The sequence below is a fragment of the Oryx dammah genome, unplaced genomic scaffold (genome assembly GCF_014754425.2).
Source record: "Oryx dammah isolate SB20612 unplaced genomic scaffold, SCBI_Odam_1.1 HiC_scaffold_16, whole genome shotgun sequence".
NCBI classification, from domain to species: Eukaryota; Metazoa; Chordata; class Mammalia; order Artiodactyla; family Bovidae; genus Oryx; species Oryx dammah.
Window position 1 is genome coordinate 43881501 of NW_024070200.1, and position 16961 is coordinate 43898461.

At 49.3% G+C, this 16961-nt stretch overlaps 1 protein-coding gene across 1 annotated transcript in view; it reads left to right on the forward strand.

Moving 5' to 3' along the window:
• The window catches only part of RASGRF1 (Ras protein specific guanine nucleotide releasing factor 1), a 101092-nt gene extending 84668 nt beyond the window's left edge, over positions 1-16424 (forward strand). The window contains exons 24-27 of the mRNA XM_040257441.1: positions 3013-3092; positions 9548-9665; positions 12122-12190; positions 15916-16424. Coding sequence (XP_040113375.1) covers positions 3013-3092; positions 9548-9665; positions 12122-12190; positions 15916-16008 — 360 coding nt within the window. The 3' untranslated portion in view covers positions 16009-16424. The remainder of the gene's footprint in view (positions 1-3012; positions 3093-9547; positions 9666-12121; positions 12191-15915) is intronic.
• Positions 16425-16961: the final 537 nt, after the last annotated feature.

Below are 16961 nucleotides of genomic sequence, written 5' to 3' on the forward strand. Positions count from 1 at the left end.
GTTCATCACCCGCTCCTCACTACTCTTCTCATGCCAATGACAGCTCATGATTCCATGCCTCAGGGAGGCAGCAGGTCCATAAATCCCTCCTCTTTGGATAAACAGCCAGACTCAGGGCATCCTGGGATATCTCTGCTGCCTTTCCACTGCCAACCAGTCAGTCCAGCTCCAGATGACAGCAGGACTGCAGAGCACCCCTACCATCCACACCACACCCAGTGAGGCTGGGCCACTTGCTTCTTAGCACACAGGGATGCCGGGCACAGGACAAAAGCTGGAAGATGCCTCTCTTGCGAGTGGAAGCACAGGGGCTGGCAGTGCAGGAGCTGAGGGCAGCAGGCCACATCTGCCCACATGTGGCACACGACCTCATGAATTCTTGGAGTCTGAGGTTGAGCAAGGCTACTGTAGAACCTGCGGGTCACCCAGGCTGTTCAGTCTGTCAAGGTTCAAACATGGCTATGGGCAGAGTCCGAGTGACCCATTTCAGGTCAGCATCTTTCTTCTTCTGTCCTGTTCCATCAGAATGATGTCATCTTTTCCAGAGGCCCTCTGACCAGGTTTTGTTTTCCCATCCCACTGGGGGTTTGGGAATTTTTTGGCTTCATTCTCTACATCACCCTTGTCATAGAGTAGGGAGGGAATTGCCTAGACCATCCTGAAGTCTTCCATTCTCTTAGGAGAGTGCAACTTGAGGGCAGTTAGAGGGCAAGGTGTGTGATCTGGCCTGCCTCCAGGATGTCATTCAAGACCTAGGGCCAGCCAGTGTGTGTGTGTGCTTAATCGTGTCCGACTCTTTGAGACCCATGGACTGTAGCCCACCAGGCTCCTATGTCCATGAAATTCTTCAGGCAAGAATTCTGGAGTGTGTTGCCATGCCCTCCTCCAAGGGATCTTCCCAACCCAGGGATCAAACCTGCATCTCTTACATCCCCTGCATTGACAGGTGCGTTCTTTACCACCAGCACCAAAAAAAGGCTGAGCACCATAAAATTGATGCTTTCAAATTGTGGTGCTGGAGAAGACTCTTGAGAGTCCCTTGGACAGCAAAGAGATCAAACCAGTCAATCCTAAAGGAAATCAACCCTGAATATTCATTGGAAGGACTGATGCTGAAGCTGAAGTTCCAATACTTTGGCCACCTGATGTGAAGAGCTCACTAATTGGAGAAGCCTCTGATGCTGGGAGAGATTGAGGGCAGGAGAAGTGGGCAGCAGAGGATGAGATGATCAGGTAGCATCAATGACTCAATGGACATGAGAAACTCCAGGAGATAGTGGAGGACACAGGAGCCTGGCATGCTACAGTCCATGGGGTTGCAAAGAGTCAGACACAACTTAGCAACTGAAAAAGAATGAAAACGAGCATGGTGATGCCTCACCTGGAGCTATGTGAGTGTGTAACTGCTGTGTCACCCACAATTCTGGACTATCTGAATGAGCATTGCCCTTAAGGAACATCTGGACCCACTCTTCCATTTTCTGGATGCACACTGAGTGTGAACTTGCCTATGGATGTATTGAGTATGGAGGCAACAGAGCCCACCAAGGGCTCTGACCCTCAGTCCCCACATCTGGCCTCAACTGCAGCATCTCATTTCTTTGCAGGTGGAGGGGAAAGAAGAGGAAGCGAGGGCACATCTCTGGAAAGAGGCCAAGTGGAGGAGGGTAGCTGGGAGCCTGGGGTGGAGTTTGGCCTGGGCATCTGAGAACAGCCATCTTGAAAGCAGAATCATCCACCCTTGGCCTGGTGGGGCTTCTTCCTATGCTAGGAAGCATGTGTCTCTTTCATCAGACCCAGAATACATTTTTGCTTTGAGCAGGGTAGGTCCAAACCAGGTGACCACATTTCTAAATGACATGGAGGGACCAGCATGGAGGGACTGTGTTTTGCCATTCTCTCTCCTTGAAGAGCACACACTGATCTCTTCTTCCATCCAAATGAAGACTTGGCGTGTTGTTTTCTGTGGGTAGGTTTCTTATATAAAAATTAATCCTATGGTGCATGGCAGGTCTCTGGCCCAATTTCTCAACCATGTTCTGGATCTTGAGGCTTGGTGCTGGAAAGGAAGTCACTACTCATCTCATCGTTTTATAAATGAGGGCGCTGAGGAGCTCTGAAGTGAGGGACTTTCCCCAGGTCAAGTGGGGGAAGAAGCACAAAGCCAGGCTCAACCCAGGACACGCTCCGCAGCACCCACCTGGACCCTTAAGACAAACACCAGCCACCTGAGTGGCTCCACCTAATGTGTGGGTGGGGCCTGCCTTGGTCGTTTGGCAGAGAGGACCCTCTGCTGCGGACTTTATTCTTTTCCATCAAGGTCTTTTCTTTGATGATAAGTTTATTCACCATCTTTTTTTTTTTTCCTTAATTCTTAAATCCACGTGCTAAGAAATTTCACTCGTCTGACTCTTTGCAACCCTGTAGACTGTAGCCCACCAGGCTCCTCTGTCCATGGGATTCTCCAGGCAAGAATACTGGAGTGGGTTGCCATGCCCTTCTCCAGGGGATCTTCCCTACCCGGGGATCGAACCCAAGTTTCTTACGTCTCCTGCATTGGCAGGCAGGTTCTTTACCACTAGTGCCTCCTGGGAAGCCTGTTAAATTTGGGTGGTGTCCCTGATATATAAAAGTGAAGGTGTGAGGAGATGGTTGCATCCTTTGGGTACAGTGATGAGAAAGGCCATGATGGTGAAACATCAGTGATGCCCTGTTCTGGGTCCAGCTCTCTGGAGTTACCCATCACATCATTCCCAACAGCCCAGGTCTCAGGACCCCAGCACTTGGACCCTCCTGGCCCCACCCACAGTTTCTGAAAGATGTATGAGCATGGGCACACAAAGCAAAGATCTTTGTCCACCTCCTCACAAGTTCAGGGTCAAGTTGCTAGACCCAGGAAGTCCCCGAACCCACCTGCCCCATCTCAAGATGGAACAAGGCCCCGGAGTGTGGGCCAGAGCTGCGGGCTTTGACCTGTGCTGTGTGCTAGTAAATGCTTCTAATTCCTTCCAGACTAAAGCTTTGATTGACAAGCTCCAAAAGCTTGTGTCATCAGAGGGCAGATTTAAGAATCTGAGAGAAGCTCTGAAAAAGTAAGTTGTGTGTCATTTTGTCACCATTCTTTTTTAAATCATAGAACTGCATTGCAGAGACGTTCATGTTCCTCACCTGGCCGGAGCAGGAGGCCTGTCTGTTTGTCTGTCCATCTGTCTGCCCACAAGACCAATCCCTACGCATCCCCAGACCCCCAGGGCAGGTCAGCTTTGTCCTCCATCATCTCCCAAAGAAAATTCATGGTGTTGGGGCATTTCCAGAGAGAGACACAGGAATAGTCTTGAGAAGTGTGGTAGGTGTGATGGCAATTATAGAGGTGCCAGATTCCTTGATTCCAAAATGCATATTTTATTTTATATTTTACTGTTTCTGATGTCAGGCTACATCTCATAGTCAATGCGTTTATTTCATATGATTGCATTTCCTTTTTGTACTTGATAATTAGTCATCAAAACAAGAGTGCATTTTACAGATAATGGCATCTTGGAATCAAACAAATACGATTTTACCAGTAATTGACACTTTACAGTTTGCAAAGTCGGTGACTTCCCTGGCCCCGTTAACACTGCCCAGGAGGTGAACCTTCTCAGCCTCGGTCCTCTTGTCCTTTTGTTGTTTTTAAGTCGCTCAGGCATGTCTGACTCTTTTTGAGCCCGTGGACTGTAGCCCACTAGTCTCCTCTGTTCGTGAGATTTCCCAGGCAAGAATACTGGGTTTCCATTTCTTTCTCCAGGGGATCTTCCCGACCCAGGTACTAAACCCGCATCTCCTGCATTGACAGGCAGGTTCTTTTACTTTTTTTCCCCAGTCTTGGGGCATGTGGAATATTAGTTCCCTGACCAGGGATCAGATCCACAGCACCTGCAGTGGAAGTGTGGAGTCTGAACCACTCGACCACCAAGGAAGTCCCTAGACCAGGACAGCTTTTGTGGTGAGGGCTGTCCTGTGCATGAAGGAATGCAAACATCCCTGGCCTCTACGCATGGGACCAGTGCCCCGTCCCCACCCACCCCCCCCCCCGAGTTATGAGGGCCAGGAAGGTCTCCAGCCATGGCCAGATACCCTCAGGGAGGCACAACTGCCCCCACTGAGAACCACATAGTGAGACAAAATCTCCCATGATGTTTCTCCAAACGAGGACACTGAGGGGCTAGTGGCTGGCCCAAGGATTGGGGGAAATGGTGATAGAGCCGGGCCTTGACCCAAGCCAGTGCCCTGCGGTTTGCCTGAGAGGCCAGGCCAGCTGTCCTCGGGCAGCAGTGACTCAGCCCCTTGTCACATGCCGAGGCTGCACATTCACCTGAAACATGGGTTTGCTGTCACTCTCGTTAGATGCTCACTTGGGGTTCCTCCACTAGTCTCTGCCTCCGTGTTCCTCTCGGGCACTCGAGCACATGGCCTATTGGGCTGGCCCTTGCCCTTGCTCTCTGTTCCTAGGTGGCCACTTGCTGGACCTCCCAGTGCCTGGGAGACCCCAGGGCCATGGCTCCAGTGGAGCCTGGGAGCACCTCCCCTCCTTTCCAAGAGGGACCCCATGACCACTGCCCACACCAGGCCCACTAAAGCCCCCAGCACCTGGGGATGGAACCCTTCACACCTCCAGCCCCTCTGGTGACTTCAGCACCCCACGCCCCCTCCCTGCCAGCCCCGTCCACCTTTCTCATTTCTCTCCTGTCTTCCCTGGTGTGTCCCTCGTGCTAGCTCTGTGTCCCATCGCCTTGACCATCATCTCCACTTTGTTTGTGTCCTCAGACAGATGTTCCACCCATCTGTGCTGTCCGGCCGTGTCTCCTCCGCCCGGGCTCTGCGAGCCCCCGTGGACTGTGCTTGTGGGGAGCTGCCCCCGCATTCACCAACCTGTCCGTCCGTCCGTCCGTCCGTCCGCCCCCAGGTGCTGCTCCATCCGCCTCCTTCACATGGCTTCCTCGCCCAGCGCCGCCACGGCCTCACCGCCTCCGTGGTCCCCATTCTGTCTGCGTCCCCATCCTGACTGTCTCCCCTCTTTCAGGTTCCCCGTGGGCTTGTGTAAGTGCCTCTCCTAGACGCCTCTTCACCCAGCCATGCAGGGCACAGGTGGCCTTCAGGCGTTCTGGCCGCTGAGACCTTTATGCAAACCAGGTTCCTGCCTTACGGAGATGCAGGCCAGGCCAGGCAGGGGAAGGACAGATTGGGACATGGGTTTATCCCCCTTTACTCCGGAAGCACCAAGATTTACGCATAAAGCAGCAGTATGTGAAGACTTGGGGGTCATGTCACCAGGTGCGGGGCAGAGGTCAGAGGGCATGAAGTGGTAGGTGGGCATAGTTGGTGAGTTGCCCAGACAAGGAGCTCATGATGGGCCTCACTGTGTGGGTCCATGGGTCCTCAGACCTGTTCTCATGTCCCGGGTGTCCTTTTTAGTCTATCATCATAATATGCAGCCTTATGCAGCACCCAGGCTAGCACATGGCCTTTTAGCTTTACCAGCCAAGAGTGCACCCCCAAATCCTACCTCCTGTCCCCAGCTACTCTCTTAAATATCTCCTGGGCCAGCTACAAGGCTTGCTGTGTGCACCCCGTCAGTCCGCTGCCCTGATGCCCCCACATGGATGTGATCTCCCCCTTCTCCTTCCTCAAACCACACCCTGGTGAAACCCACAAGACTGTCCCCTCCTATCATCTACTGAGTGACCAGAAGCTGCCCACAGCTCCACTCAACAACATTTTGCTGTAAAATTTGGTCACAAGCTCTTGAGGGGCCAGTTCCAGCTTTGCCCATCTGTGTCATCTTAACCCAGCAGATGCTTGCTCACTGGCATGTCTGTCTTTAGTTTGAATAGGATCCCAGTGGAGGGCATGCAGGAGCCAGGCTCTCTCTGCTCGTGTCACAGCCCTTCCCCTCTATTCCCCTAAGTGGAAGATGGGAACAGCTCTGGGGGAGCAAGTCTGCTGGCCGAGCATCAGGCCACCCCATACAACCTCCTATGGTGTGGACATCCATCTATCTACGTGGATGTGATGTATCCACAGTCCTGGAGTTTCAGGGGCTCCAACAAGAGCAAATATCTGTTTGCATCTTTATTTTCAGCCTGTGGCCACAGAGCGAAGCCTAGTCTCTTGCTCATGAAACTACAGAGCAGGTAGAATCCACATGGCAAAAACCAACGTTGGATTCTGAGCCCCACCCCACTCCCAATCCACTACCAAAAAAAAAATTTCCCCAAAATCTGAGGACCTGATTTCCCTGCACCACATACCAGAACTGTTGGTGCTGACCCCAGGGATTCTAGCCCAGCCCCTGGTGGCCCTCATCCCCTCCCGAAGAAAGAGAGGAGATCCCAGACCAGAGCTTGTAAGAGAGGGCAGTCCAGCCCACAGCCAGGGGTGGGGTTGGAGGGGCAAAGCAGCAGGTGACCCCTGCTTGTCACCACCCCTTTCCTGGGGTTCGGTGGAGAACCTCATCAGGCAGCTGCATCTTACTTTCAGTCCCTGATGCCAGCTCACTTCTTTCATCCCCTTTGACATCATCAGGAATTTCTTGGCAGAAACACCAGGCTTGGGGGACCCAAATGATCATAGATAAGATCCAGGTGCCAGGAGTCACCAGGTGTTGGCATGCATGTTTAGGTGCTGCCTGGGAAACCAGAAGCAGCTTTTAGACTGGGGGGTGGGCACTTTCTTTCTGCTCCCTAGAACGTCAGGTACAGACATGTGAGGGCTCTGCCTCTGTCCATAACAGCCTTGTTGGCCAGGCCCTGATGCAAGGCAAGGCTGAACCCCACCCAACAGGCCAGATGCCCACGTGGAGAGTTCAGAGCTAGCCACACATCGGGTGTTTTACCCACACTAAGCCCCCACTGTACTTCCCTGTACACTCAGATGCTCAGCACGGTCTGTGTCCACACAGTACTGCCCTTTGCGGGCCCTCCTCCAGCCTTTTCTGCCCCCACCGCCCCTTACTCTAGCCACTCTGACAACACCATATATTTCCCACATGGCTCTGGACTCTGGGGTGTATGTGTGTGTGTATGTGTGTGTGTGTACATGACTGAATGAAGTGTGCTGTTCCCTAAAGCCCCTCACTATGTAGGTGATGAACAAGAATAGAGTCCGGGACTGGTGGTGCCACATGCAAGTGACTAAATTGCCCACCCATCATCTTTCCACACCTGGATCATAATCCCCAGTAAATCATTCAGGGAAATCACTGAGTGGCCCTAGGACCCCAGATATTTTTTCACTGGTCTGGGTGGTCAGTACCCCATGAGGCATTCAGAAACATCCTGCTTCTTTCAGTCATTCACAGTCAGCGAGCAGTCACTCGGCCTTCCCTCTGCCTCTGTCCGAGATAAGAGGTCCTCCAAGCTCTCCAGGCTGCCTGGTGCCCACCAAGGGCAGGAGGAGTGGGGCACCCCCAGAACCCACCAGTCAGCCCTCCAGCCCCAGAGTGGCTTCTAAGACCTTTGAACTCTTTTCTACATCAGATCCACCAGCCTGTGCTTCAGATTTGGAGTTTGATGGAAAACCAGGCATGTATTGGGCTGGCCAAAAAGATGATTCTGGTTTTTCCATAAGATGTTAAAAATTGGAACAAACTTTTTGGCCCACCTGATAACAATCATGAACTATTAATGGCTGGAAGGACTCAGAGAGGTCTGCCGGTGACAGCATGATTCTTGCTTTTTTTTTTTTTTTTTCCTTTTTTACAACGTGCAGTAAAGAAAAAAATAAAATTATATTTGACAGTGTTACCCTGTATACAAACGCATATATGCCTAACAGGGACAAAAATGTCTCAAAGCAATTTTAGACCATGCAATGAACTCAGATATTTCCCTATTCTCTCTTTTTTAAAACTTTTTTTAAAAATTTATTTATTTTTTATTTTACTTTACAATTCTGTATTGGTTTTGCCATACATTGACATTAAAACTTTTTTTTAAAAAATCTGATCAATGCTCACCAAATTGATTTTAACATCCATGAAAGAGTCAAGACTGACAGTTCAAATAGTATTTCTCCTCTCCACTATTTCTCAAACTCCAAAAATCCACCTCCTTTAAGACTTTGTCATACCCATGTGTCAGCTGTATTTGCATGTACTTAATAGTCTCCTTTAAATTAACTGTTTCCCAGAAATAAGTATTTAAATTTATTTTCTTTATTTAAAGAAGAAAAACTATCATGACAGCAAATGGGAAACCAGCATATTTGCCATAAATATATATGGTTACCATAAAAAATAAATACAGTGAAAACAAAACAATGTTATTAAATTCTTACCAGATCCTGATGTATGCCAAGGCTCTGATCCTTAGTGAGTCCTGTTACTATTTGTTCAAAAAAGAAAAAATGAGTGAGGAAAATGGCAAATGTTAGGAAGTGTCAAAACCATGATGCTGACACTCATGCTGCTGGGTGGTGGGGGTGAAAATCAAATGTTTATCATCATATGAATCAATTTATTTAAACAGTGTCTGAGCATCACCTAAAATCAACTCTCAAATCACCTAGAATTGTCTCAGCTAACATGAGCTCTATTGTACAAGGGGAGCCTGAGGACTAGAGGGAAAGATATGGCTCAGGGTCACACAGCAAGCAGACAGGGGACTGAGACCAGGTTTCTATCCTTGCTCTACCATCCTCCCTGTCTTGATCCCCTCTGGAGAGGCAGAGTTGCCACCAGGAGACAGAGGTGAGATGGGTAGCAAGGAGGATCGCTGCGGCTGTGTGCTGAGCTGAGAGGAGTCGATAGAGCACTTTGTGGGGAGTCCCTCGAGGGAGCAGTAAGGAGCTCTCCCGGGGCAGAGTGACCACCAGAGCCGTCACAGCATCATCCCCAGACCCAGCACCCTATAAGAGGCACCAGACAGGGTGTGAAGGACCAGTGACTGGAACCCCTGCTTCAGAGCCACAGATCAGAGAGGCCTGGCCCATCCCCGACAAAGGCTACCAACCCCGACCCAGACCAAATCCAGGACGGTGGTCTCAGAGAGCAGGGCTTTCTGTGCTGGTAGCTCAGTGCCTGGGTGGGCAGAGGTCCCGGTGGGGCGAGAAACAAAGGCAGAGACATCTCGGGGAGAGAGTGTCTGGGGGTGACTGGTGGGAATGGGGGTGGCACTACAAGGCACCCTCAGGACATGATTCTGGGATGAGATTGCAATGGAAAGTTTCAGGGGAGAGACGGAAAGGAAAGGAGAGCCCGGTGGGGGCTGGCGGCCAAGCCCCAGGACTCTGGGAGGGGGAGCAGCCAGGTAGAGGGGCACCTTCTGGCTTGGCGTGGGAGGGGATGGTCCACTGAGAAGCCCCAGCTGGCACCATGTCACCTCCACCATCCAGAGGACTGACCCTCTCGCCCAGCTGGCGATTCAGGCCCACGTGCTACTGTTAACTCTTGGCAAATAGAAACCCCTTTCCGTTCAGCAAAGCGAACAACCCAAGGGGTGTGTCTGTTCTTGGGAGAGGCGCCAGCGTTTTAAGTGAAAAACCTCTGTCAATGCCGTTTGCTTCAAAGTTGCGACCCACCCTGTGTCCCTTACCTGGGGATGTACCTCACTGACCTGGCCTTCATCGAAGAGGGTACGCCCAACTACACGGAGGACGGCCTGGTCAACTTCTCCAAGATGAGAATGGTGAGTTCCCCGCAGCAGAGGGGGCAGGGGCAGGGGGACATCAAAACCCGAGCCCGGGCCCACCAGAGCTCTGCCTCCAGGACTGGCCGACTGGGGGGAGCCTGAGCCCAGCTCCTCCTGTAAGAACAGTCACCCCCTTAAGTAGCGATTAGCACTGGCCTGCTCTGAGCCCCTGTACCTCCATTCCCTCCTCTAACGCCTACAGGCTGAGGAGTGGGGTTGTCCACCTTACAGGGAGCAAGCTGAGGCTGGGAGAGATCCAGGACCAGCCCCAAATCACCCCTAAGTAAAGGGCAGAACTGGGTCTGGGGCTCTGTCTGACTCTAAAAGGTGGATCTTTATTCCAAGCCCATCCAGTGTTATTCAGATAAGCACTTGCTTTTTTTTTTTTTAACTTTATTTTCTTTATTTTTGACTGTGTTGGGTCTTCATTGCTACACATGGGTTTTCTCTAGTTGCGGTGTCATTGCAGCGGCTTCTCTTGTTGCAGAGCACAGGTTCTCAGGCACACGGGCTTCAGGAGTTGCAGCTCACAGGCTCTAAGCACAGGCTCAGTAGTTGTGGTGCATGGGCATATTTGCCCCGAGGCATGTGGGATCTTTCCAGACCAAGGATCAAACCTGTGTCCCCTGCATTGACAGGCGGATTCTTAACCACTGAGACCATGAGGGAAGTCCTAGATAAGCCCTTGCTTTATGTGGCCACAGCCGAATCATTTCTAAGCAAGTAGGTTTCCAATTTCCCCAGAGAAATCTAGGACCTGGGAGGGGAGATGAAGACCCCCTTCCAGCAGGGAGCCTTGTTTATACCCATCCTTCTCCCCTGTTGTCTCCAGCCAGGGAGCCTCTATTTGTATTGGTTCTGTGTCCTGGGCTTCCTCCTAAGGTTTTGTTTAATTGGTAAGATTTCTCTGTCAAGGGCAAGTTGGCAGCACTGCCCTAGTGGCAGGACGGGGAGACTTTGTGTGGTCTTGCACACCGTGGGCACATGGAAAGTGGCCTTTAGCTGTTGCTGGAGTTGAGGGGAGCTGTTTTAGGATGTTGTATAAGCTGGCACCACTGATCAAGTGATGTCTTTCTCGCTCAGTCACATACTGTAATTTTTGTTGTTTTTCAGTCCATAAGTCATGTCTGACTCTTTATGACCCCATGGACTGCAGCACACCAGGCTTCCCTGTCCTTTACCATCTCCTGGAGTTCACTCAAACTCAAGTCCATTGAGACAGTGCTGCTATCTAACCATCTCATCCTCTGCCACCCCCTTCTCTTCCTGCCCTCAATCTTTCCGAGCATCAGGGTCATCAGGATTTTTTTTTTAGCAACAAAATCACTCATTTATTTTCACTACTCAAAGAAAATGATTGGTAATTTTCTCTTACTATATTACCTGTGAGTTTTTAAAATAATTGTCATCATCTTTAGTGTAATCTGACTGAATATATGTTTTACATTTCAGAATATTCATCTTTTTATTGAAGTATAGGGATTTATAATACTGTGATAGTTTCATGTATATGACATAATGATTCAGTGTTTTTTATAGATTTTTTTATATATGAATGGATAAAGAAGATGTGGTGGTGGTGGTGGTGGTTTAATCGCTAAGTCGTTTCTGCCTCTTGTGACCACATGGACTATATAGCCCACCAGCTTCCTCTGTCCATAGAATTTTCAAGAATTCTGGAGTGGGTTACCATTTCCTTCTCCAAAAGAAGATGTGATGTGTATATGTATATATACACATGCACACACACACACACACTGAAATATTATTCAGCCCTAAAAAAGAATGAAGTGCTAAGAGGTACAAAATGTTATGTATAAAATAAGCTATAAGTATATATTGTACAATACAGGGAATGTAACCAGTATTTTATAATAACTACAAATGGAGTATAACCTTTAAAAATTGTAAATCACTGTATTGTGCACCTGTAACATATAATAATGTGCATCACCTACACTTCAATAAATAAATAAATTGAGGTTCTGCCATTTGCAGGAACGTGGATGGACCTCGAGGATATTGAGCTTGGTGAAATAAGTCAGAGGAGGACAGATAGTCTGTGTTACTCCTTATAACCTATAGATTTATCGATTCTTACCAAGGATCAGCCTTTGAAGCAGGTTGCTGCTATAAGGAACATCATGATGCTTCAGTAGCATCTACCAGGAGGTAAATTAATAGGCTGAGTTGATGGCTATTGATGTCCCTTCTGTTCTGCAGGGGGAGGGGGTCCAGGGGTGATACTAAGAGCAAATTGTTTCTAAAACTCACCTTCCTGGGACTTCTCTGGTGGCCCAGTAGCTAAGACTCCATGCTCCCAATGCAAGACATAGGTTTGATTCCTGGTCAGGGAACTAGATCCCACATGTGGCAACTAAGACATGTCTCAGCCAAATAAATAATAAGTATAGGTTAAAATAAATATTTAAAACTCTCCTTCCTTCCCACAGATATCCCATATCATCCGAGAGATCCGCCAGTTTCAACAAACTGCCTACAAGATCGAGCACCAAGCAAAGGTGAGCTGGCAGCATTTGCAGTCACTTCTGATTTCTCACGAGTGCTATGGCGGCACCCCCACCTCTTCTTGCCTCTTCCCCTCCCCTCCAAACCCAAACATTTTCTGCCTTGAATTCCCTGGGCCCCACTCTTCCAGGAAGCCCTCCTCCCTGTGTCCTGTCCCCTGACCCGCCACAAGTTCCCCCTCCTTCAGACAGAGCTTGTGATCATCCCATAGCTCCCGTCTGATCTTTACCTGCCACAGGATGACTTAGAATCATGCCTGGTCTCCTCTGAGGCAAGAGAGGCCATGTTTATCACATCTTTTCGATATGCTCACAAGTTTCAAAATTCACAACTAGAAAGGGCACCCAGCAGAAATTCCCCCAGCCTCCAAGTAAGTTCCCCTCCCAATGCCAATTGCATCACTCATTCTTTGTGTGTGTTTGCAAGCACAGCAAAACTTGTTTTTTTTTTACTCTGTTAGCAGACCATACACACGCACATATTTCTTTGAGGCTTCCCACATGGCTCAGTGGTAAAGAATCTGCCGGCCAATGCAGGAGACGTAAAAGATTTGGGTTCAATCCCTGGGTTGGGAAGATCCCCTGGAGGAGGAACCCAATCCAGTTTTCTTGCCTGGGAAATCCCATGGACAGAGGAGTCTGGTGGGCTGCAGTCCATGAGGTCACAAAGAGTCGGACACGACTGAACATGCATGCACTCTTTTATGATAAACTTGCCCTGTCTCCTGCCAGGTTCCATGAACTCACTGTCTTTAGCTGATTACCACAGGGAGAAGAGAAACCTTAATCAAGTGTGCCGCTTTTTCCTTGTCATTCACTCATTCTTTCATTTGGCAAGTGCTTATTGAGCACATACCAGGTACCAGGCACTGTATTAGGCCTTTGCCCCCTTCTTAAACTTGCCCTTGAGCTCCAAGGTGCAACACAAATAAATGTTACTGCCCTTTAGACTTGGAGAAGGAAATGACAGCCCACTCCAGTATTCTTGCCTGGGAAATCCCATGGACAGAAAAGCCTGACGGGCTACAATCCATGGGTGGCAAAAAGTGGGACACAGCTGAAGAGACTTAAGGATACTAAGCACGCCCTTCAGGCTCCTTCTGTTAACAACTTTGCAGTGGTGGTGTTTGCTGCCAGTCTCAACAGAAGCAACACTCTTAGGGAAACAAATGCTCATGATGGAGAAAACTGACCAGTCTGCTGATTTCCAGAGTGTTTGGAGGGTTGAGATTTTGTGCTCTACAAAGAACTGTCTGTATGAAGCTACTGCTGCTGCTGCTAAGTCACTTCAATCGTGTCCGACTCTGTGCGACCCCATAGACGGCAGCCCACCAGGCTTCCCCTATAAAAGTCTGGTCCTGGGACTTCCCTGGTGGTCCAATGGTTAAGACTCTGCCCTTCTACTTCAGGAGGCATGGGTTCAATCCCTGGTTGGGCTACTAAGATCCCACATGCTACATGGCATGGCCAAGAAATAAAAATAAGTAATTTTTTAAAAGACAGAAAAAAAAAAAAGTCTGGTCTACTTCCCATAGCTGTAAGATTGCCGCGTCTTTATCAGAGTTCGTCTAAATGTGAAATCTGAGGTCATCTTCCTGGAGGTGCTGATTGAGAGCCATTATTCAGACACAGTAACCTTTTCATTGGTGACTAATGGTCAGCATCCTAGACAGCCAGATCTGTCTCTCACAGTAGCAGAGGGTCAACTAGCAAAGAAGCTCACAGGACTTGATTTTTCTCCAGCAGCTATCAGAAGGTTCCCAATTACATACTAAGAAATGTAATTGTTTTCTTCCTCCTGATCTAAGTGTCTGTGGAAAAGCATGAACCTTCAGCTCCAAACAACTGACAAGTCACTGAACCTTGGAAACGTGAAAGTGTTTAGTTGCTCAGTCCTGTCCGACTCTTTGTGACCCCATGGACTGTAGCCTGCCAGGCTACTCTATCCATGGAATTCTCCAGGCAAGAATACTGGAGTGGGTTGCCATTCTCTTCTCCAGGGGATCTTTCTGACCCAGGGCTGGAACCCAGATCTCCCATGTTGCAGACAGATTCTTTACCATCTGAGCCACCACTGAGCCTTGGAGAGATTCTTTATGAAGGGTGGGGGTCTGACTGTGAGATGTGGGCTCTGCTCTCTCGTCGTACATTTAACACACAGGAGTCCAGCAAAGCACTCGGGAGCTGGGTAAAGTGGGGCACGTGGAGGAAGGAGAATAGTTTAATCCATGTGGTGACTCTTCCTGATTTTCCAGTCTGAGATTTTGCCCTGGAGTGAGCCTCGTGAGGGGAAGAACAGGGAGCCTCCTTTCTTACACAGCCTCAGCTTCCACGGTTGGCTCCTGGGGGATTCTCTCTCATGCTACACAATCCCGATGTTAAAGAACATTTTTCCAACATATGGAAATACTGAAAGAACTGTCTCTGGAGTAGGAAATGGTAACCCATTCCAGTATTCTTGCCTACAGAATCCCATGGACAGAGGAGCCTGGTGGACTACAGTCCATAGGGTCACAAAGAGTCAGACACAACTGAAGCAACTGAGCACACACGCATGAAGGAACTGTGAACACCCATACATCCACAGCCTAGATGCTACAATTGACATTTTAGATATATAGATACAGATGTGAATGTGAAAGTTGCTCATTCATGTCCAACTCTTTGAGAGCCCATGAGTCCATGGAATTCTCCAGGCCAGAATACTGGAGTGGATAGCCATTCCCTTCTCCAGGGGATCTTCCCAGGTCTCCCACATTGCAGGCGGATCCTTTACCAGCTGAGCCACCAGGGAAGCCCATAGATAGAGATGATTATATTTTGAAATATCTATTTATTTGGCTGCACCAGGTCTTTGTTGCACCATGACGGGTCTTTAGCAGCAGCACTTGGACTTTTAGTTGCAGCATGTAGGGATCTAGTTCCCCAACCGGGATGGAACCCCAGCCCCTTGCACTGGGGGTGTGAAGTCTTAGCCACTGGACCACCAGGCAAGTCCCATAGATATAGACGATTTTTTTTATATGAGCCTAAAATATGTCTTCTCTTGCCTGGAGAATCTCATGGACGGAGGAGCCTGGTAGGCTGCAGACCATGAGGTCGCTAAGAGTCGGAAACGACTGAGCGACTTCCCTTTCACTTTTCACTTTCATGCATTGGAGAAGGAAATGGCAACCCACTCCAGTGTTCTTGCCTGGAGAATCCCAGGGACAGAGGAGCCTGTTGGGCTGCCGTCTATGGGGTCACACAGAGTCGGACACGACCGAAGCGACTTAGCAGCAGCAGCAGCAAAATATGTCTTCTAACACATAGGAATGGCGGTCAACTGTAATTTTGACCATACGTGATTTTCTATTATTGTGAAGACAAACAATTAAGACAATACTAAAAAATAGTATTAAGACACAACAGGGACTTCAATGGTGGTCCAGTGGTTAAGAGTCCACCTTCCAATGCAGGGGACATGGGTTCAATCCTGGTTGACGAATTAAGATACCGCATGCCTTGCAGTGCAGCCAAAAAATAATAATAATAAAGAAGCAAAATCATAAACATTAAAAAAGAGACCCATTGTTTTTAGTGCATCTCTGCCTCATGTGCAAGCCTGATGCCCCTCTCCCCGTGATGCTGCCTGATTCCTGGGAGACACTCAGTGACCACCTAGTATATTGTGTAGATTGCATCACCTTGCATTCCTTCTTCTCTTTTCCTTTTCTCAGGTAACCCAGTATTTACTGGACCAATCTTTTGTAATGGATGAAGAAAGCCTCTACGAGTCTTCTCTCCGAATAGAACCAAAACTCCCCACCTGAAGCCGGTACCCAGCCCAGATCCAGCCGCTCCCATGGACACGTGCTATATGATACTGTACATAGTCGTTTGGTTTCTCTGGGTTTTCTTCTTTAGTATGTGCTTCTCCAAGAATACAAATCCGTTCTTGTTCTTAGATTCCCATAGAACCAGAATATGAATTTCTGCACCGTTTAATACTTGGTCTGCCCACCCCACCCCTCGTCTCCTGCAGTGCCTGGTTCTTTTCATCAACCGTCCTCTCAGTCTGTCCTTCCCGGCCCCTTACTCTTCTCCAAAGGGAAAACAGACTCCGCTCATACACAACTCTTAGGCACCTGTCCTGCTTCTGTCCGTCCCCAGCCCAGGCCCCTGGGCTGAGTTGGCCAGGCTACATCCTCCGGCATGTTCCATGTAGTTGTGATAACTGGGTGGGGGGTGGGGGGAGGCGGGAGGGGGAACCATACCCCAGAGTCTGGTCATCGACAAATCTTCCTGCTGATGATGACGCCGATTTCCAGAGCAGCTTTTCCAGCCCAAATCACAGGTCTCCAAACTCCGCACCTCCCAGTGACCCGGAGGGAAGAGGGCCCTGTCCGCTGAGAACCACGCCCCGCGACAGCCCTCGAGGCCACTGCCTCGGTGCCATGCCGTTCCCGGCTCTGGAAATAGCACCAGGGGGCATGACCATAGGTCTCCGTAACCCTGGACAAGGCCCCAGAACTTCCCGAGGAAAACAGAATCACAACACCAAGTCGTGTCGACTTTGCCAAAGGCGGCCAGCATCCACTGCAAGTCGAGAACACGTGAAAAATGTCACTTTTCCTCTGAGCCGCCTAATGGTCACCACAAAGCTTACGTTGAGATGCTCCCAGTCTGTATGCCTTGTGAAAAATAGTACCACACTGTAGATTTAGAAACTCAATAACCAAGTGTTTTTATTGCATATACTGTAGTCCTGTCTAAATGCCTTCTA